The 23,066-nt window shown below is 42.1% G+C and overlaps 1 protein-coding gene across 1 annotated transcript in view; it reads right to left on the reverse strand.

Moving 5' to 3' along the window:
• Positions 1-1,732: 1,732 nt before the first annotated feature.
• Positions 1,733-23,066, reverse strand: part of tmem231 (transmembrane protein 231) — a 47,845-nt gene continuing 26,511 nt past the window's right edge. Inside the window, exons 4-7 of the mRNA XM_059993099.1 lie at positions 18,856-18,999; positions 7,198-7,279; positions 6,970-7,080; positions 1,733-5,105 (exon numbers count right to left, since the gene is read on the reverse strand). Of these exons, the coding sequence (XP_059849082.1) occupies positions 4,948-5,105; positions 6,970-7,080; positions 7,198-7,279; positions 18,856-18,999 (495 nt within the window). The 3' untranslated portion in view covers positions 1,733-4,947. The remainder of the gene's footprint in view (positions 5,106-6,969; positions 7,081-7,197; positions 7,280-18,855; positions 19,000-23,066) is intronic.

Genomic DNA, 23,066 nt, shown 5'->3' on the forward strand with positions numbered 1-23,066 from the left:
ACTCAATCGACAAATGTGCAGATGATACCACTGTAGTGGGCTTTATCTCAAATAATGAGGAGTCAGAACAGAGGAAAGACATAGAGAGCCTGTGACATGGTGTTAAGATAAACACCTTTCCTTCAATGTCAGCAGAAAAAGCTGGTTATTGACTTCAAATGGGGGTGGGAGGCAGAGGGTGTGGGGTGGATTGTGTGCATATGTCCCTGTTCATATCAACAGTGCTGAGGTCGAGAGAGGTTCAAGGTCCTAGGAATATAACCCAGGATATGACCTATACAGTAAATGGCAGGATACTAACGAGTGTCGTGGAACAGAAGAACCTGTGAGTATGAGTGTCCATTTCACTGAAGCTGGCTGAGCAAGTAGACAGGGAGGTGAACAAGGTGCTTGGCATGCTGTCCTTCAGTCAGGGCACTAGGTTTAGGATTAAATACATTATGTTGCAGTTATATAGGTCATTCTTGGTGATTCTCCCCTTGGAGTATTGTGGACAGTTTTGGTATTGTTGTTATGGAAAGGCAGTGTCAAGCTGGAGAGGGTGCAAAAGAGATTTACAAGCATGTGGCCTAGACTAGAGGGCTTTATTTGTAGGGAGAAGTTGGTCACACAGTATCTTTATTCCTTGAGGGGAGTGTCTGGAATGAACTACCAGAGGAATTGGTTGAGACGGGTACAATTGCAACATTAAGTAGTATCGTATAAATACATGGATGGGAAGAGCTTAGGGGTTTATGGGCCAAACATGGGCAACTGGGTCGGCGTGGACAGGTTGTGTCAAAGTACTTGTTTCTGTTGTATTACTTTGTGGCCCTAGGGCATAACCAATGTTCACAATGCCTATCCTGGTCCAACCACAAAGTTGCACAGCCAAGAAATCTCACCTGCACCTCTACTTAGTCAGGAAGCTAATGAAACTAGAATGCCCCTTTGACCTTCATCAACGCATCTTATCTGGATGCATCAAACTTTGGTATGCAACTGCTCTGCCCAAGGCTGTAATACAGAGTGTTGTGAACACTACTCAGAACATTACAGTAATCAGCCTCCATTCCGTGAACCCTGGCTATATTTCTTACTGCCTCGGTACAGCAGCCGACATAATCAAAGACCCGACCCACTCTGGGCATTTTCTCTTCTCCCCTCTCCCCTCTCCCATCAGGCAGAAGATAAAAAGCCTGATGCCATGCATCATCAGGCTCAAAGACAGCTTCTACCCCTCTGTTACATGACAATTAAACAATCCCCTAGTATGATAAGGATTCTTGACCTCAATCTACTTCATTATGGCCTCATTCTTTACTTGTGAGGCACTCTCTCTGTAATTATATTCTTACAGAGAGTGCTTTGCAGGTAGATAATAAGGACACAATATTATTCTGTATTCTGTTATTGTTTTACCTCATACTACACAATGCACTGTTTGAATGAATTAATCTGTATGGATGGTATGCAAGACTTTACATTGATCCCTGTGGTAATAATAAATCAACTTACCATTGCTTCAAAGTTTCTACCATAATCTGAACTGTTCAATGCTGACAGTACCCAAATTTAGAAGCTGCCAGTTTGCAGTGCTCAATTGTTTATATATTAGTATAAAGTTGACCTACATGTTGACCCTTACAACTGTACCATTTGTCAAAAAAATCTTACTTCACAAGTAATTTCACATATAGGATTTATTACACATAGAACAAACAATTAACATGTAAAAAGAGATACACAGGGTCATGCAATTTCCTATAATATGAAAGCAAAATTTCAGTGATTTGCATCACTATTTAAACCCTCAATTGTGCTTTTACGCATTAACATATACCAACCTGAAAATCCTAAAAATGTATTCTTATACAGAACAAAAATTAATGTATAAAAGCATAAATTTTAGCTAGTTTTGCTATTGTTTGTATTCTTCATAAATACTACACAAATATAGCATTTTCCCTCAATTATTTGCTAGGCATACTCAGCAGTCCAATCCACTGTCATTTTGGCCAGCAGTACATTTTTACACATTGAAGCACACTGACAGAATTGTGTACCTTGATCAGTATTTTCCTTTGGTTTTTGAACAATGAAGATTAATGTTGCAAAGGTTTATATTTTTTGTATTTTTTCCAGTTATAGCACTACAGATCCAAACATATTCATAAACTGGTGGCAAATTAAATAAAAATTACATTTGTTAACTCTTTTCTCCAGTTGCACCTCCTAAGGTCCCACAAGTGTGGGGTAATACCCAGGCTGCAATGATTGCACCATCATTAATTTTCAGCCAGAGGTAAACAACAGTTTAATTTTATATTTCACTATATTTTTCAAGGTGACGATTAAGGGAAATTGGTTTGGGGATACCATTATGAACCAATAAAAATGGAAGAAAAACAAAAATAAGTTTTGTGGATAGGACTATCAGTTAATTCATTGTACTTAAAGGATGATATCTGGTAAAGTGAATCCCAAATGGATTACATTTTAATTTGTAAATGAGTATTTAAAAATTATAAGTTAAAATCAGAAATTATGTTCATATGAACTTAAACCATTATTGTAATCAAGGAAGTAAAAATGAGGATTGGAGAGAGATGATAGGAAGTCAGAAAGTTCTACATTGTTTATGTTGGAGAATTATAATACAACTAAGACTTTTAAATGGATACTTTTTATATGGTGTCATTATTGAAAGCAATTCTAAATTGTCAGTGGCAAATGAGAGAAAATTAAATCCTTGAAAATTAACAAAACATATATCAATGCAGACTGAGAGCAAAGCTCATCAACATTGATAGGAAATATTGTATCTAATAAATATTTCTGTAGCTTTTCCCATTACTGTGCAGAAACTGTAAATGTGCAACACTCATCTATTTTTTCATCATCTGTAAACCAAATCAATTAGACAAGTTACAGAGCCACAGCTGAGCAAGAAGCCATCAGTTAGTTCTTCATTTTCACAGTTGTTTCAATCAAATGTCACTGTGTGCTGAGGTGCTGAGATCAGTTGTAGTATAATCAATGTGACTTTGACAGACATCCATTTGTACTTTTATTGCATTTGTTGTCTACAAAATTGAAATAATTTTGACACAAGGCTGAGTGATATTTCTTTTATTTCCTTCAAGATGATCACCAAACACAAGTGAAGAATGTCAGTAGGCTATGAAGGCCAGTCTTCTAGCTTGGTCAAAATTCCTATCCCTGCTATATCACTTCAAACAATGCTCAATCTCTCATTTCAATTTCAATAAACAAGAGGACATATTGCCAAATTCCATTCTAGGATTCCTTGACTTTAAGCCCAAATTGTTTAGTTATTTAAAACATCAAACACAGTTGTAACTAATAAAATGGAACCACAGGGAAGAGTTAGCTCACATCTCAATTTTGCAAAACTCTGAAAATAAATCAATATGCAGGGACTTAAATGACTCTATAAAACAGGAAATCCTTCTCTAGCATTTCCAGAGACACAAGAACTTATGAAAGAGAAAAACAGACTGAATGGCCCATTACCTTGCTATTGAATTAAGCATTGGCTGTTTCTTTAGCTCATATCCACTTTTCCACCCAGTTATCCAGGGTTTTATTATCCCTTGTGTTCAGAATAGAAACATAGAAAATAGGTGCAGGAGTAGGCCATTCGGCCCTTTGAGCCTGCACCACCATTCAGTATGGTCATGGCTGATCATCCAACTCAGAACCCTGTACCTGCCTTCTCTCCATACCCCCGATCCCTTTAGCCACAAGGGCCATATCTAACCTCCTCTTAAATATCACCAATGAACCGGCCTCAACTGTTTCCTGTGGCAGAGAATTCCACTGATTCACCACTCTCTGTGTGAAGAAGTTTTTCCTCATCTCGGTCCTAAAAGGCCTCCCCTTTATCCTTAAACTGTGACCCCTCGCTCTGGACTTACCCAACGTCGGAAACAATCTTCCTGCATCTAGCCTGTCCAATCCCTTTAGAATTTTATACGTTTCAATAAGATCCCCCCTCAATCTTCTAAATACTAGCGAGTATAAGCCCAGTCGATCCAGTCTTTCTTCATATGAGAGTCCTGCCATCCCAGGAATCAATCTTGTGAACCTTCTCTGTACTCCCTCTATGGCAAGAATGTCTTTCCTCAGATTAGGGGACCAAAACTGCACACAATATTCTAGGTGCGGTCTCACCAAGGCCTTGTACAACTGCAGTAGAACCTCCCTGAATCTGTTCACATGCTCAGTTACTGAGCATCAACTTCTCAATGGAATTCTTGATAAAAATTTTGGAGTTATGTACCCCTTGATGGTACAGAATTCCAAAAATTTTCAACTCTTATCCCAGTACCTGGCCCTGTTGTTCTATATTCTCTACCTTCCTGCGATATTTCTGTGTATTTCTGCCTTAAAAGCCACAGCATAAAATCAACATATACCTAAAAAAAAATACATCGTTCAGTTAAAGTATTATACAAAGTATCATCAATCTTCTGCTCCGTGCATTTTTTTGTAATCTAATCAATACCGATAATGAAATGTGGAATTACTCTCCAATCGTGTAACTTATATACAAAAAGGTATCATAATTATGAACCATTATTGCTGTGATAAGTGGAACCATAGCAGTGCAAAAACAATTATTTGTCAGTGTTGTTTGCCATCATTGCTCTGTGTAGGATGTTAACAATTTTCAAACATCAATGCAATTAATAAAAAGATAGAGAACTATTCTATACGACAGTATGTTGATAATACAAGATGAAAGAAAGGGGAAGAAGCCTCCTGTGGAATATTAGCACCAAATGTTTGATGCAGATTGCAAGATTAATTAATCTTCAGTTCACACTGGTATGCAAGTAATAAGTTTGAATTTACGCTCGTCAGGTGGCAAGACGTAATAGTATTGTTGTTGACTACTTCTTATGGTTTCAGAACTCCTTACCAGCTGTCCTTTTTAATTGATTATGACTGGTGCTGCTTAAATGGTAGTATCATTATTGTAGTTAATACTTTATTTTCAAAGACAAATATCTTGATCTTTTCAAAGACCCACAAGAAGAGAAGAAGAATACTGACATACTGGATCCACGCAGTCTTAATCAATTCCCAGAAACCAGGTCGATATGTAAAAACACTATTAAGGAATATAAAATAGCAAGAAAATAACCGTGAACTAGGGATATAACTAGGGATATCATATAAGAATCAGCATTATTGATCAGTATTAATTAGTAACAAATTTAAATTAATGGTATCTAGGGCAGTTTACTAAAGGTACAAAGTTCACCATAATTTTTATTAATGATCTGAGTTATATACAGCTAGAGATTGTCCAAGCTTTTTCTCCCCCCCAAGGCAGATAACTTTTAAGTTGTTTCACAGAAAGCACAGGGGGAATATCACAGGAAGTCTGTCTTTTTCTTAAATAGAGAGTGGTAAGTCCATGGAGCATGCTGCCAGGCACAACGTAGTGAGCTGAAGTCTTGTACTGTTCTATGTTCAAGGAACAAGTTATCTGGTTGACAATAAAGCAGAAATGATTCCAAATCCATAAATGATCATGACAGATGCTAAGTAAATTTGAAAAGCCCTGTAAAGTGGTAATAGGGACATTTCAAGTTTCTTCAGCATACTTTCCTACTATATTTTGCATCACTGGTATGCAAAGTTTATCACATGCTTATTTTCATACATGGACATCTGGTAATGTAAGGGTGCATGAACATGTAATGTGAATGCGCCTGATTAATTTGTTCTAATAAAAAGAAACATTAACATTAATGTTCATATGTTTGTATCAACCCCAATCCTTAACAGCTTTTCCTTCCTTACAGTTTTTGACAGATTTTTTTTGATTTGTGGGAAAAGAACTAGAGTTAGGGAAAACATCTGCAATTCAAGTAAAATGTAGTTTAAAGATGGATTTATTCTGTCCATAGGCAACAAGGTAATTCACCAAAATTTTAAGAATGAACTTCTGTTCGCAGAGGCAGCAGAATTAAAAATATATATTCATAGTAACACTTTCAGGAAGCACTGTACTGCTGCCAAAATAACAAATTTCATGACATGAGTAATAATTAATCATTTTGAACAGCAATTGACAATTTAGCCCATGATTCCTGTTTTATCATACAATTATTTATGATGGAACTGTTCTTCACCTTCTTTTAAGTGCATTTTGCTTTAAACTTTTGTAAATAAATGTGTTGGAATCAAGTTTATTCTATAATCTGAAACTTTTTAAGATAGAATTCCAGACGTCTACATTTGTTTATAATCACTTACATAACCCTTGCTTATTACAATACAAAATTTGTGCAAGAAAATGCTGTCCAGTTCTCCCTAGCAAATTGTCCACCCTTATTTTCCAAATAACACCCTCCTAAGGGAAACACTTTATCGTATCAACGTTTTAAAATACCATTTACACCTTAAAACAAATTTAAGAGATTACCCAATAAATTCTTTAGATAGAAGAGTATACATTTACCCTCCAAGTCCCCAAAACATTCTAGCAAACCAGTGCTTTATCCCCCTCAATGTTACTAAATGCTTCATGAAGTGTGGTGACTAAACTGAATGCAACGATCTGGGTATAGTTTTACAAAATGTTTTTTAAACAATCCATCATAACCTCCAGCTCAGCAAACATTTGTTACAATAAATATTATAACAATTTCATCACCTTTGTTTTTGCCTCTCTCAGATGACATAGTGGTTGATGGAGAGGATAGGAGGGTGTCAAACCATCATGAATGTGGAGGCCTGATGATCAGGTATTCCTTTCTTACCCTTCCCTTTTCTGTGTTGTTAACTTGAGTGCTAACAATCCTAATAAAATTACATGCAACATAAATTTCATTGAAAGAAACACATTGCCATCATAACCTAATGCTCTGGGTTTTAAAGTGAGCTCAGATTTAAATTACTTAACATTAATTTTCAGTGTTAGATAACATTACTTTGCATTTACAAAAAAAGGATATGTGATAATTTCCACTGGATATTTCACAACTGCCTTAATAATAAATGGTACATTAGCAGCTCTCACTGGAGTCCACACAGCATACTGATTGGCAAGAATAGTTGTTACTGAAAGCAAGAGAAAGTTAGAAATAAAGTTGGATTCAGAGGGCAAAAATTAAATACAAAACTGATCATTTTGTTTTGATTATTCAAAGAATAATGCCATAGTAATAAGAATCTCACCATTTCTATCTTGATATGATGCAGTGATATCTGCCAAGTCAAAGGAACTTGCAAATGGGCTGTCATCATTAACTACTGAAAGCTGTGAAGTAAAGATAACCTATTTTTTAATTTTTAATTTGTTTTTTTTCATCCATGCTTGATATCTTTTATGGTTCTATACAACTAATCTGCAGTAATAACAATAGTTTGGTCATTGGTTCAGTCTTTCTTCAAACTACCTATCCCTCATTTTGGGTTTGAGATCCATTTACTTAATCACTTTTATTTTAAGATTCAGCTCTTTAAACACCTTAACTTCTGGCTTTAAAGGCAGGAATAAAAAATATTAAGTAGAACACAAATAACCAACTCTGTTGATACTGAAAGTTAGGTCAGAACATAAGTCACAAGGATATAAAAATATGGAAAGTTTAATTAGTGGTGACACAGAAAATCGGAAGTTAGCTTTGATAGAATAATACAAACCTTTTTTTAAAATTGCCAACATCAGAAATAGAAGCATGGGTTAGACCTTATTCCTAGCTAAAGAAATGATCTTCAAGAAATTTCTTTCAGAATCTCACTTAGTTCCCCCATAAGTTTAAGACAACCTATTCAGCCCAAATTGCTGATCTTTTTAAAAGTTATCCAGTTAGCATCTCTCACTAGCTCCAATAATGCCCTCCAAATTAAAAAAAAAACATTTTCAGATCTGTATCATTTCAACTCCAACCTCAGGATCACTTTATGAACTCCCAATTTTGTTCACTAGTTGTCTTCAACTAACTTTGGATGCCAGTTTAGAGCATATACTATATTTTGTCTCTAATTTGTAAATCAATGTTAAACCTCACAGCTGGAACAAAAAATGTACAAACTTTGGCTAATCAAATTCTAATTGAACACTAAATTAAAATCTTCCCAAATGAACGTACAGCACAACATGTACATACATATCTTTATACAGTCTTCTTTGTGCAGAATTCAGTGAAGAAGCACATACAAATCTGCTTCATAAGACTGCCTAGATGGCATCTGTTTACGTAGGCAGAATAAAAGGACAGTTTTGGGCATCAGTACTTTTAACTGAAGTACATAACACTGTTTGCTATCATAAGATTGGAATAGCATTTAAATTTACAATTCACAAACAACTTCATTGTGCTACTATTTTCTCTACAATTTAAAATCAGTACAAAAAAAAAGAGTCAATTCCTGGAGGAAAATCAGGGATTCATTGCAGGTTATGATTTTCATTTGTCACGTACCAGCAGCAATAGATCACAAATTGAGTCCAGTTTTAATGTTAAAACCACTATATTTATTACTATCTACTTAAAATATAAGAGATTAAATGAAATAAACAGAAGTTAACCAGTGTTATGTATTTGTGTGGCTCCCAAACTGTCAAGCTTAGGAACAGTTCTTAAAGTCTTAAGATGGTAAACTAGAAAGATCCAGTAATCCACAAAATAAATGAAGGGAGAAACTTATAAATCCACGTTATTGTGTAGAGAGGAGGATCACAAAGAATTCCACAGGTTCCACGCTGGGAAAATGAAGTAATAGTTGCCAAAGATCTTATCCATCGAGTCGTCTCGAAATCCACATAGAAGTATCACAAGGTGACAGTCACACATCCAATATGCACTGTGTGCCGTTAATCAACCCAATCCTTTGGGCATGGGAAAGTACTGTATTGTAGCGGTGTGCTACACGCAGCGCTAAAATAACGACACAGAGTCGGTAAACTGCAGATAAAGAAAGATTTTATTCGAACTTCACAGCCTTGCTTTAAAGCCTCCCTGATCCCACCCTCCCCGGGCGTGGATGCTATAGGGGCACGTACTCACAATCCCCTGCAGGCTTTTCCCTTTGTTGGTGAAGCAGACCTGGCGCCTTTTTGGGACTGGCCTTTGTGCCGGCGCGCTGGCTATTTGTGAGCTGGTTCGAGTGCGCTAGGAAGTGGGTCGCCACATAACCCCCTCCCAGAACCGGCGATACACCCCCCAATGTCCACAGTCTGGGCCGGACCCTGTTTGGGAGGTCGGCCTCTGCGCTGCGGTGCCGGAAACTCGACCGGTTGCGCCAAGTCCACATAGGCCGGTTTGAGTCGGTCCACCGTGAAAACCTCCTCTCTCCCCCCAACGTCCAGCACGAACGTGGACCCGTTGTTCCTGAGCACTGTAAATGGCCCCTCATAGGGCCGCTGTAGCGGTGGCCGATGCCCGCCCCTTCGTACAAACACAAACTTACAGTTCTGCAGGTCTTGGGGTACGCAGGTCGGGTTCTGCCCATGCTGTGAAGTGGACATGGGGGCCAGGTCACCAAGCCTCTCACATAGTCTGCCCAGGACTGCTGCGGGTTCTTCCTCTTGCCCCCTTGGGGCTGGTATGAACTCCCCGGGGACGACCAGGGGTGCACCGTACACCAACTCAGCCAACGAGGCGTGCAGATTGTCTTTGGCCGCCGTGCGGATGCCGAGTAGGACCCAGGGAAGCTCATTCACCCAGTTAGCTCCTCGCAGGCGGGCCATGAGAGCCGACTTTAGGTGACAGTGGAAACGCTCCACCAGGCCGTACGACTGTGATTGGTAGGCAGTGGTGTGGTGCAGCTGTGTCCCCAAAAGGCTGGCCATAGCTGACCACAGGCTGGAGGTGAACTGGGCGCCTCTGTCGGAGGTAAGGTGGGCTGGTACACCAAAGCGGGACACCCAGGTGGCAATCAGTGCCCGGGCGCAAGATTCGGAGATGGTGTCGGTGAGCGGGATCGCCTCTGGCCATCTTGTGAACTGGTCCATGATAGTCAGAAGGTGCTGCGCTCTGCGCAACACTGGCAGGGGGCCCACGATATCCACATGAATGTGGTCGAAACGCCGGTGGGTGCGGTGGAACTGCTGCGGTGGGGCTTTGGTGTGCTGCTGCAACTTGGCCGTCTGGCAGTGCATGCACGTTCTGGCCCATTCACTGACCTGCTTGCGGAGTCCATGCCAAACGAACCTGCTGGAGACCATCCAGACGGTTGTCCTGATGGAGGGGTGCGCCAAGTTATGAATGGAGTCGAAAACGCGTCGCTGCCAATGTGACGGGACAACGGGACGGGGCTGGCCGGTGGCGACATCACTGAGTAGGGTCCTCTCACCTGGGCCTACGGGGAGGTCCTGGAGCTCCAAACCAGGGACTGTGGTTCTGTAACTCGGGATCTCCTCGTCTGCCTGCTGCGCCTCTGCCAGCGCCTCAAAGTCTACCCCCTGGGAAAGGGCATGAACGTTAGGGCGAGAGAGCATGTCCGCCACGACATTGTCCTTACCCGAGACGTGCCGGACATCCGTCGTGTATTCAGAGATGTAGGACAGATGGCACTGCTGGCGGGACGACCAGGGATCGGACACCTTCGTGAACGTAAAGGTAAGCGGCTTGTGGTCCATGAACGTGGTGAAGGGCCTACCTTCTAAGAAGTACCTGAAATGCCGGATTGCCAGGTATAGCGCCAACAGTTCCCGGTCAAAAGCACTGTATTTGAGCTCGGGTGGCCGCAGGTGTTTGCTGAAAAACGCCAGGGGTTGCCAGCGACCAGCAATGAGTTGCTCCAGTACCCCACCAACTGCCGTGTTAGAGGTGTCCACTGTGAGGGCGGTAGGGACGTCCATTCTGGTGTGCACTAGCATCGCGGCGTTTGCCAAGGCTTCTTTCATTTTAATGAAAGCAGCGGCAGACTCCTCGTCCCAGGTAAGGTCCTTGCCCGGACCCGACATCAGGGCGAACAGGGGGCACATGATTCGGGCAGCTGAAGGGAGGAAGCGGTGGTAGAAATTGACCATACCTACGAAATCCTGAAGGCCTTTGATTGTGGTGGGTCGGGGGAATTGGCGAACTGCGTCTACCTTAGCGGGCAGAGGGGTCGCCCCGTCTTTAGTAATCCTGTGGCCCAGGAACTCAATAGTGTTGAGCCCGAACTGGCATTTGGCTGGGTTGATTGTTAGACCATACCCACTCAGTCGGGCGTAGAGTTGACGGAGGTGGGACAGATGCTCTTGACGACTGCTACTGGCTATGAGGATGTCATCCAAATAGATGAAAGCGAAGTCCAGGTCGCGTCCCACCGCGTCCATTAACTGCTGGAACATCTGTGCGGCATTCTTCAGGCCAAACGGCATGCGAAGACCCTCGAAAAGGCCGAACGGGGTGATGAGAGCCATTTTGGGGACGTCGTCCGGATGCATCGGGATTTGATGGTATCCCCGGACGAGGTCTACCTTGGAGAAGATCCGTGCGCCGTGCAGGTTTGCTGCAAAGTCCTGAATGTGCAGCACAGGGTAGCGGTCCGGTGTGGTAGCCTCGTTCAGCCTGCAATAGTCGCCGCATGGTCTCCAGCCCTCTGTCGCTTTAGGCACCATGTGCAGGGGGAAGGCCCATGGGCTGTCGGACCACTGGATGATCCCCAATTCCTCCATCCTCTTGAACTCCTCCTTCGCCAGTCAGAGCTTGTCCGGGGGAAGCCGCCAAGCACAGGCATGGAGGGGTGGTCCCTGGGTCAGGATGTGGTGCTGTACGCCGTGTCGAGGCATGGCTGCCGTGAACTGCGGTGCCAGATCCGATGGGAAATCCGCCAGGACTCTGGTGAAGTCGTTGTCGGACAGCGTGATGGAGTCGAGGTGTGGGGCTGGCAACTGGGCTTCTCCCAGGGAGAACGTCTGAAAGGTCTCGGCGTGGACCAGTCTCTGCCTCAGCAGGTCGACCAGCAGGCTGTGAGCCCGCAAAAAATCCGCACCCAGAAGCGGTTGGGCTACGGCGGCCAGTGTGAAGTCCCACGTGAACCTGCTGGAGCCGAACTGTAGCTGCACCGTACGGGTGCCATAGGTCTTTACCGTGCTGCCGTTCACGGCCCTCGGGGGGGGGCCCAGTGCCCTGTTGCGGGTGTTGTAACTCGTCGGAGGTAAGACGCCGATCTCGGCTCCGGTGTCGACCAAAAAACAGCATCCCGACCTCTTGTCCCACACATACAGGAGGCTATCCCGATGGTCAGCTGCCGTAGCCATCAGCGGCGGCTGGCCCTGGCGTTTCTCGGGAACTTGCAGAGCGGGCTACAGCAGCGGGCTTCTGCACCCCACCGCTGGTGGTAGAAGCACCATTGTTCATTGGTCTCCTCACCCCTGCCTCTGGGGTTAGCTGGCTCTGTGGCTGGGCCTGTTCTGGTTTGCTGCTGGGAGCGTGGCCTGGTGATCTGTGCGACGGACGCCCCATTCTCCTTCTTGGCATTCCACAGCAAGTCCGCCCGGGCTGCCACCTTCCAGGGGTCGCTGAAATCCGCGTCGGACAGCAGCAGGCGTATGTCCTCGGGTAGCTGCTCCAGGAATGCCTGCTCAAACATGAGGCAGGGTTTGTGTCCGCTGGCCAGCGACAACATCTCATTCATTAAAGCCGATGGAGGTCTGTCTCCCAAGCCATCCAGGTGCAGTAAACGGGCAGCCCGCTCGCGCCGTGAGAGTCCGAAAATCCTTATGAGCAGGGCTTTGAATTCTGTATACTTGCCGTCTGCTGCGGGAGACTGTTAGAACTCCTCAACCTGGGCCGCTGTGTCCTGGTCGAGGGAGCTCACCACGTAGTAGTAATGTGTGTCCGCTGAGGTTATCTGCCGAATGTGGAATTGGGCTTCTGCTTGCTGGAACCATAGGTGAGGTCGCAGCGTCCAGAAGCTTGGCAGTTTCAACGAAACCGCATGAACAGATGCGGCGTCATTCATCTCCGGTCCAAAAATCGTTTGGACCGTCGGGGTCACCAATTGTAGTGGTGTGCTACACGCAGTGCTAAAGTAACGACACGGAGTCGGTAAACTGCAGTTAAAGAAAGATTTTATTCAAACTTCACAGCCTTGCTTTAAAGCCTCTACGATCCCGCCCTCCCCAGGCGTGGATGCTGTAGGGGCATGTACTCACAATCCCTCGCAGGCTTTTCCCTTTGTTGGTGAAGCAGACCTGGCGCCCTTTTGGGACTGGCCTTTGTGCCGGCGCGCTGGCTATTTGTGAGCCAGTTCGAGTGCGCTAGGAAGTGGGTCGCCACAGTATCAGACTTTACCCACTGTCGCAGTAAGCTCCAGTCAGCAGCTTGCGGTCCAAAACTTCCACACTCTCTCTCTCTCTCTCCCCCCAAAAGTCCCAACGGTCTGTCGCAGCTTGTTACACTGACGTCATAGTCCCGCCTCATCCAGGCATTTTAAAGAGACACCCACAGTAAACGATACCTGGCTGAAATAATGGTTGATTTAAAGTAGACCTCAGTAGGATCAACTAATAAATTCCCACAGAGTTCAGATTCATTGTTACTGATAACAACCATCATGGCTGCCGTCTGTTTCTCATGATACAGCTTAAGCATGTTTATGTGGCAAAGCTACATTGGCCTTCATCTAACTGGTATTTTGACTACATAATCCACATCACTGACTTCAGTCACAACTTCGTAGGGACCACGAAACTTAGCCGAAAGAGGGTTTGTTTTCACAGAGAAAAAAACCAATACCTTATCTCCCTGCTTGAATGACCTCATTCTGGCTTCCTTATCATACCAAGTTTTCATTCTTTCCTGGGCTGATATTAAATTTTCCCTTGCTAAGTTGCAAGCCCCTTGCAATCTGTCCTTGAATTTTAAAACATAGTCCAACAAATTAATATGCAGGTCATTGTTAATCCACTGCTCTCTTAACAATGCCAAAGGACCTTGGACCTGGTGTCCAAACACAAGCTCAAAGGGGCTACAACCTAGGGACTCTTGCACTGACTCCCTTACTGCAAATAAAAGCAAGTGAACTCCCTCATCCCAATCCTTCTTATTTTCAAAACAGAATGTCCTAATCATGGTTTTGAGGGTGGAATGGAATCTTTCTAAGGCCTCTTGGGATTCTGGATGATACGCAGATGACTTAATCTGTTTGGCTCACAGTTCGTAATCTACTTGCTGAAATAATCCTGACATAAAATTACTTCCTTGATCGGACTGGATTTCTTTAGGCGACCAAATAAGGTAAAAACTTTGAAAGCCTTTGACACAGTTGGAGCTTTTATATTCCTGAGAGGTATTGCCTCGGGAAATCTAGATGGTTAACAAATACTGATGGCCAGCTTTAGTCTTTGGCAATGGGCCAACACAATCCACAATAACTTTAGAAAAGGGTTCACCAAATGCAGGAATAGGCTACAGTGGGGCCACTGGGGTGACCTGATTAGGTTTACTAACAACCTGACAAATGCGACAAGTCCGGCAAAATGTCGCAACATCTTTCTTTAAACCAGGCCAGAAGAATGGTTTCAAAACCTTGTCCACAGTTTTATTCACACCCAGATGGCCACCTAAGGGTATATTGTGGGCCAAAGTTAAAATCTCATTCCTATAAACTTTAGGAACTACAACCTGGTGAACAATTGCCCATTCCTCACTTGCCAGAATATCAGGTGGTCTCCACTTCCTCATTAACACTCCAACCTTGATATAATACCCTACTGTCACTTTCTCAATCTCATCACTTGAGAGTGCTCTTTCTTTCAAGGCTGCAATCTCAGGGTCTCTGGTCTGTTCCACTACAACCTCCTTCCTGGACTAAGGCAAATCTTTATAGTCAGACTTAATACAAGGATCCTGGTCCAACAATGAAGGCAGGAAAGTCACTGTCAAGTCATCAAAACCTGGGTCCTGATTTGGGCTATCATGGATAGCAGAACCATCCACTTTGGCAAGCTTCTTGGCCATAGCTCAAGTTACTGTGCAGGAGGAATAAACATTAGAATCCATACTTGGGTCATCGGTGATTGGCTTCCTTGTCAACTGCATTGCAGGGACAGCTCAGCCACTTGCTAGGTCATTCCCTAACAACAAAGAAACACCTTTCACTGGTAAACTGGGCCGTAGTCCTATTTTAACCAGTCCTGAAACTAACTCTGACATCAAAATTATCTTGTGCAGAGGTACAGAAACAATGTTGTCCCCAATGCCTTGAATAAAATTTACCTCACCAGTGGCAGTCTCATCACTAAACTTAAAAACATTGTCTGACAAGAGAAACTGAGAAGCACCATTATCTCGAAGAATTTTCACTGGTACCTTCATTCACTGAAATAAACCCCTCTGACACAAAAGGAATTAATTCTTTCCTAACCAGCTCAGACATTTCAGCCCCTGACAGAGCTTCATCAGAATGTCCAGAACCCTGTGGGTTTATAGGTGTTGAATACAGGCATCTGGAACTGCTTCCTTTTCCTCCTTCTTCTTTAGGAGGAAACAGTTAGCCATAACATGACCAGGTTTCTTGCAATAGTGACAAGAAGAACCAGAATGTTTCTCCTTTAACTGCTTCTCTTCATCCTTACCTTTGTCATTAGTCCCAGATTTGATTTCTGGTTTACCCAGACTATCCATACTACTGTTTTGGAAGGTCTTACTCAGGGTAAACTTAACCTTGTGAGCTAGAGCAAACTCATCTGCTAATTTAGTAGATTCTTGCAAAGTGGCAGCATCCTTCTCATCTAAATATGTCATTATGGATGAACCTTTCAAACTCTTCAATTAGAATCAATTCTTTCAATTTGTCGTAATCGTAATTCACATTTTGAAATGTGCACCATCGTTCAAAACACACAGACTTTTCACAAGCAAATTCCACATGACTCTGGCTCACAGATTTTCTCAAATTCCTAAACCTTTGGTCTAGGGGTATGAGGAGTTCTTGCTTGGGGTGTGAGGAGTTCTGGGTTCAAATCCCAGATGAGCTCCCAATTTTCATTAGATACCAGCAGCAATAGATCACAAATTGAGTCAGGTTTTAATGTCAAAACAATTATATTTATTAGTATCTACTTAAAATATAAGAGATTAAATGAAATAAACATAAGTTAACAGCATTATGTATGTGTGTGGCTCCCAAACTGTCAAGTTTAGGAACAGTTCTTTAAGTCTTAAGATGGTAAACTAGAAAGCTCCAGTAACCCATGAAATAAATGTGGGGAGAAACTTATAAATCCACATTATTGTGTAGAGAGGAGGATCACGAAGAATTCCACAGGTTCCACGTTGGGAAAACGAAGTAACAATCACCAAAGATCTAATCTGTCAAGTCGTCCCTAAATCCACATAGAAATATGTTACGAATCCCGTAACTGGATAACTTACCAGCAAAGATAGAGAGGTCTGTTGAAGTCTGGTGTCACTATTTTCAAACGTTTTTATTTATAAAGGGACACAAAAGTAGGGTTAATCCATACATTCAGATAGTGCACATCGTCAACATTCAATCTAAAGCACAGGTATAGTGATAATCATCATTAAGAAGTGAGCTCTGCTGGTGTCTAGGGGTTAATAGATTGTCCGTTGGAAATATAAAAGTCACTCTGAAAGTCTGCAGGCCTCAGCCCTTTGAAAATCGCTGGGTGTTGCATGGGGCGACCGAGAGAGAGAGATTGGGGGAGAAGAGAAAAAACTTGCCGAGTCTCGATGAATCTTCCGTGAAATCGGGGGAGTGTTGGTTTCTTCTCCCCGATGTTAGTAAAAAGCGGTTTTCTGTGATTCCAGCCACAAATTCCAATCCCGGAATCTGACGCACGTGGCTTCCTTCAGAATGGCTTCCCGCTGCTGCGGGACCACTCTCTCGTGTCTTCTGGGTGCGTCTGAGGGGCTGTCCCCCTGAGACTCTTTATACTTCCTCACGGGGTCGCAGGTGTCAATCAGTTTGGGATGATGCAATCTCTCTCTCAACCAGCCCACCTTGCCCGAGGGCTTTTCACGTGGTCTCCATGAGACAATAGTTGCTGGCATCTTATTCTGTATCCCTGGTGGGACGTGCAATTTTTCACGTTTCTCTCTCTCTCACTTCCTGGGTCTACTGACCACCCCCCCCCCCCCCTCAACGGGTGCTCTTGCGATTCTCACAAAGGAGGGGGCTGGGATCATAACAAATACAACAAGCTGACAGTCACACATCCAATATGCACTGTGTGCCATTAATCAACCCAATCCTTTGGGCATGGGAAAGTATCAGACTTTACTCATTGTCGTAGCAAGCTCCGGTACACCCACAGTAAACAAAACCGTGGTCACATAACAATTTTGAGACATTCTTGCATTTGATGCATAAATGCATAGACAGTAACTTCCAAAAATAATACTCATCTAAATACCTCTTCTGGGATTTTCATTGATCATACACACCAATCATGGAGAAGGCAGCTTTCATAGCAGTCATAAGGTGTGCTTTGATGTTAGTAAAAGAGGCTGTGCCTGAATAGGTTGTTGCTATTGAACCTATCACATAGAAAGTAGGATTGGTCTCTTTAAGTAATAGACTTGTGTCATAATAACTCCTCGCAGACTTTCCCCTTCTCAACAAGCTTATGATATTTTCCTCTCATACTCCATATGCTAACCACCCCACTAGATAAGTGACCCACAAGCTACCAATCTGATGGCCTCATCCACCTTCTTCAAAATACAGTGGATTCCAGTTAATTGGCCCAACAGTTAATCAGGGCAGACACTCTTAAAGAACAAAACCAAATAGAGAAAATAGCTGAGATTTCCTTCATTTATTTGGGACACCATGCTGCTTAATTGGGACAAGAGACTGTTGGCAAACAGTTTCTAACTAACATCAGTTGCATGTACATATGTGGCCATTAGACACTACAACTTTTGAGTGGTGTCACTTGCATAGGTTTGGATTCAAAAAGCAGTGATTTTTGTCACTAATGGCTGGTGAATAATAAGCAGTAAAACAATTTAGAACTTAGTGTTTTGCTCACTGCAGTTTCAAACATTCAGGCTTGGAGATGTCACAAATGGCCATGAGCAAAAATTAAATTATTTCTCTACTTCAAAACATTAGTAACTATGAAGAATTAGAATGATGCAATTGTTAAAAGCATTGATTAAAGGCAATACATTACCTGCACTAGGTGTCTATGTTGACTTTGTTCATTTACAATCAATAAAAAGAACACGGCAGCATATACTGGATTAATTCTTCTGTCGATAACCATAAGGAACTAACACACAGTTTTATAGTACTGTAATAGTATTGATAGTGTTCTAATTTGTTCTGTATTTCATTTAAATGCATAATTTGTTATTCAGTTAAGTAGTACTTCCATGAAACTTCAGCTAATTAGGACAGCCTAACTTGGCCAAAATGAACTGGTCCCAGTGTACCCCAATTTAACTGGAATCTACTGGTGCATGCATTAATCCTATTCCCAACTATTGATCTGTCAGCCCTAGTCCTGCTCTCCCCACTTCCCAAAAAAGGAAACTGACCTCCAAGCCACTATTAACCACCGACCTCCTCGCCTGACCCAAAGCAAGCTCTCCATCAACTGCTTTGCTCTCATTACCCATCCTACTTCTCTCTGATGTCCTCACTTAAGAGTCCAGGCTTCTCTCTGCCATAATCCAAACCTAGACACTCAACTAATTGTCCTTCTATGCCCCATAAAAATTAAACTTGCAAGGGAGGAGGACCATCCTTGTGTAAAGTCTGTTCATTAGTGCAACAATGTTTTGGATTTTGGGTGCTACTTAATTTTACATGGACAGGTTATCAAACATAACATTTATTTGCTTGCTAAACTATCTCATTAAAGCACTTTTACTGGCAGCATAAAACCTTTCTGGACAAATTCTTATTAAAAAGACTTACATTGTAGCGTGTGTCAAGTCCTCTGTGTTTAAGTGGCTCTCGTTGATATAGCTTTAAGTCACCAATCACAGAAAGCTGAGCCCCAGATATGGGAGATGAGAAGTGGATATATGCCATGCTCTGCATAATGAATGTCGACATCCTCTGAAACCAAAAGGTTAAAAGATTTAAGCTACCATGATGTTATTATAGTACTCAGTTACACTGCTTTGTGCAAAGGGAAGACTTGTTCAGATGCAGACCAATTGGACTGAGTCACAATTGCATTGTGTTATTTCAGAGAGGGAAATCAATACTTCTTAATTTTACCTGCTCTGTCTGGAGGACAGCAGGTGGAGAAATATTAGCAAGGGCAGTTAGAGAGATAAAAAAAAATAGTGTTTCAATGGAAATTATAACATTATGAAAGAAAAGAAAATGAGCTGAAAGAGATGTACTAAAATGCACACAGGCACATTCATGGCACAGTTCACACCAACTGCCACATTAAAAAGCACATGGATTGAAAGTATGCAGAGTACAACTACACGGATCTAACGAATGTGCATTGCCCACTTAGCACCAGTGAATGATACTGACTTGAAAAACTACACCCCAATAATGCAGCTAATGGCTGCTATTATCTAACCACACAACTTGTTTGGAAAGTGCACAGCTTAACTACAGAGAGAACCCTCAAGGCTGCTATTTAAATGGGCCATCAATTACTTCTGATTTGAAGTTAACTGATTTGAACTTGAGTTGATTATCAAAAAGTACAAATTACACCTCTGTCCATATCCCTGATGGGCCAAATTAATGCTGTCAAAATGAAGATCCTTCCTAAATTCTTATACCTTTTTCAATCCATACCAATTTTCATTCCTGAATGAAGTCTATCTTCAAAAATCTTAAAGTGTTGGGGGCATGGCTCCGCCCAATTTCCGCTTATATTACTGGGCAGCTAACAAACGTTATCTCATCTTTTGGTCTAATTTCCACAACCAATCTGACTGCCCAATATGGGTGGGAATGGAGCTGAACTCTATTGAAAGAATTTCTCTATTTCCACACTACTTAGATCCGCACTCCCTTTTCTTATGCCTAAACCAATTGCTAATCCAGTTATTAGGCACACCCTGAGAATATGGGCTCAGTTCAGAAAGTATAGTGGTCTGTATGGCTTCTCGCTTTCAAGTCCTATTCTACATAATCACCTATTCCAGCCTTCTATACATGATCCAACATTTCAAGACTGGTATAGAAAGGGCATTTAAAGCATTTAAAGAAGATCTTTTTATAGACAACTGCTTTGCATCATTTGAACAATTGTCTACAAAGTTTAACTTACCCAACACTCATTTCTTCAGATATTTGCAAATTAGACATTTTATTAGCCCTTTGTTATCAAACTTCCCTGAGGTACGTGATATGTTTCTCTGCATGAATCTATTGCGCAAAGGTCTAATGTCTATTTGTGACAAGGTAGCAGTTCTGAGGCAAGCCCGCCTTGACAAAATTAAAACTGCCTGGGAGCAAGATTTAAATTTTTCACTGTCAAATGATGTATGGGATTCAGTTCTCAAGTTAGTTAACTCAACCTCTTTATGTGCCTGCCACTGCCTGTTGCAGTTCGAGGTCGTACACAGGGCCCATACGTCTAAAACCAAATTATCTCGCATTTACCCAGACGTTAATCTGAGCTGCGACAAATGCAAAAGGGGCCAGGCTTCCCTTATTCACATGTACTGGATATGCCCTAGCTTGGAAAAATACTGGAAAGATCTTTTCCAAACTCTATCCCAAATACTTAATTACAATCTGGAACGTTACCCTTTGATTGCTCTTTTAGGCACCTCCGGAGAGGGGGACACGCACCTAAGTCTGACTAAACGTCGCGTACTGTCTTTTGCCTCTCTTTTGGCCAGGTGCACCATCTTGCTCCGGTGGAGGGATGCTGCCCTGCCCACCCATGCTCAGGGATATCATGTCCAGTCTGTACCTTGAGAAGATCCATTATTCAACTCTCGATTCAAAAGTTCCAAAAGGTGTGGGGACCCTTTCTTGAATATTTTCAGAATTCCCAGCCAAACTAAAGGTTCAGTCCTTCTTCCTTTCCTCTGCACATAACTCCCTGAATTTCAGCATTCTCCAGTAAAATTCTACAAACTCAGACGTGTAAACATACAACAGTTTATGTGTTAGGAAGCTACACCTTCTCTATACCAATGCAGCTCTGTGGGGATAAAGGTTCTCTTTAATCCTTTTTGCTAATGCAATGATGGCTTGAAGATGGAAATTGGGAAGGGTAGGTCAGGGCAGGGAGGCAACCAAAGCATGATTGTATTACGGGTGCATCTCTTACATAGATGTGAATTGTACATTTGTTACATTTGTTATGTACTGCACAAACCTCCTTTGTCCTATGCTTTCTTGATTAAAAAAAAACAATAAAAATATTGCTGAGAAAAAAAAATACAAATTACACCTGTAGATCTCAACATATTTCCATAATTATCTGGTGAATGGCGTTGTATAATATTGTCTTGATTTCTAGGCTATAAAAATCATTTGCACCCAGTCATCAAATATTTTGCTGAGCATTCCTCTCCTTGAATGATAGATGACACAGAACAAAGTGAACTGCAACAAAAAGGTGAGAAGAGCCCTCAGCACGAGGTCCTAAATACCAGGTAATGATACCAGGTAACATTTCTTACCTGAGTATCACAAGCAGAAATGTTTTAAAGACTCCAATATGGTGTCATGAATAAATGTCTCATATTCCAGCCATACAGTTGCAGAATACGGCTTGATTCAATAGTTGCAATGGTCACTCTTGGGCACTTGGCAAACTAATACATGAAATATTTTTGATATTCCATCATTTCCAACACATAACTGAAATTGGATAGACCTGGGGAATTTCAATATACAGCTAGATTGAGAAAAATCAGGTTGTTGCAGGATCCCAAAAGAGGAAATTTGTAGAATGCCTACGAGATGGCTTTCTAGAGCAGCTCGTGGTTGAGCACACTAGGATGATCAGCTATTCTGGATTGGGTGTTGTGCAATGAACAAGAATTGATTAGAGAGCTTATGGTAAAGGAACCCATAGGGGAAACTGATCACAAGATGATTATATTCACCAATTGAGAGGGAGAAGCTAAAGTTAGACGTATCAGTATTACAGTGGAGAAAAGGGAATTACAGAGGGATGAGAGCAGAGCTGGCCTAAGTTGATTGGAAGGGGACACCAGCAGGGATGACAGAAGAGTAGCATGGCTGGACTTTCTGGGAGCAATTTGGAAGGCTCAGGATAGGTACATCCCAAAGAAATATTCTAAAGATAGGATGACACAACCGTGGCTGACAAGAGAAGTCAAAGCCAACTTGAAAACATATAATAGAGCAAAAGTTGGTGGGAAGTTAGAGGATTGGAAAGCTTTTAAAAAACCACAGAAGGCAAATTAGAAGTAAAAAAAAAGGAAAAAGATGGAATACAAAGGTAAGCCAGCTGATAATATTAAAGAGAATACCAAAAGTTTCTTCAGATGTATAAAGAATAAAAGAGAGGCATGAGTAGATATCGGACTGCTGGAAAATGAAGCAGAAGAGGTAGTAATGGAAATGGCAGACTAACTGAATAAGTATTTTGCATTAGTCTTCACTGTGGAAAACACTAGTGGTATGCTGCAAGTTCTAAAGGGTCAGAGGACAGTGTGAGTGAAATTGCTATTACTAGGGAAGAGGTACTTGGGAACAGAAAGGTCTCACCTGAACCAGATGGTCTACACCTCAGGGTTCTGAAAGAGGTGGCTGAAGAGATTATTAATGATCTTTTAAGAATCTCTAGATTCTGGCATGGTTCCTGAGGACTGGAAAACCACAAATATCCCACTCTTCAAGAAGGGAGAGGGGTGGAAGAAAGGAAATTACAGGCCAGTTAGGCTGACCTCAGTGGCTGGGAAGATGTTGGAGTTGATTGTTAAGGATGTGGCTTCAGGGTACTTGGAGGAACATGATAAAGTAGGCTAGACACCATGTTTTCCTTAAGGGGAAATCCTGCTTGATAAGTCTGTTGGAATTCTTTAAAGAAATTACAGGCAGGATAGACAAAGCAGAATTGGTGGATCTTCTGCATTTGGATTTTCAAAAGGCCTTTGACAAGGTGCCACACATGAGACTACTTAATAAGTTAAGAGCCCATGATATTACAGGGAAGATAGCAT

This window comes from Hypanus sabinus, chromosome 17 (genome assembly GCF_030144855.1).
Source record: "Hypanus sabinus isolate sHypSab1 chromosome 17, sHypSab1.hap1, whole genome shotgun sequence".
Lineage (NCBI taxonomy): Eukaryota > Metazoa > Chordata > Chondrichthyes > Myliobatiformes > Dasyatidae > Hypanus > Hypanus sabinus.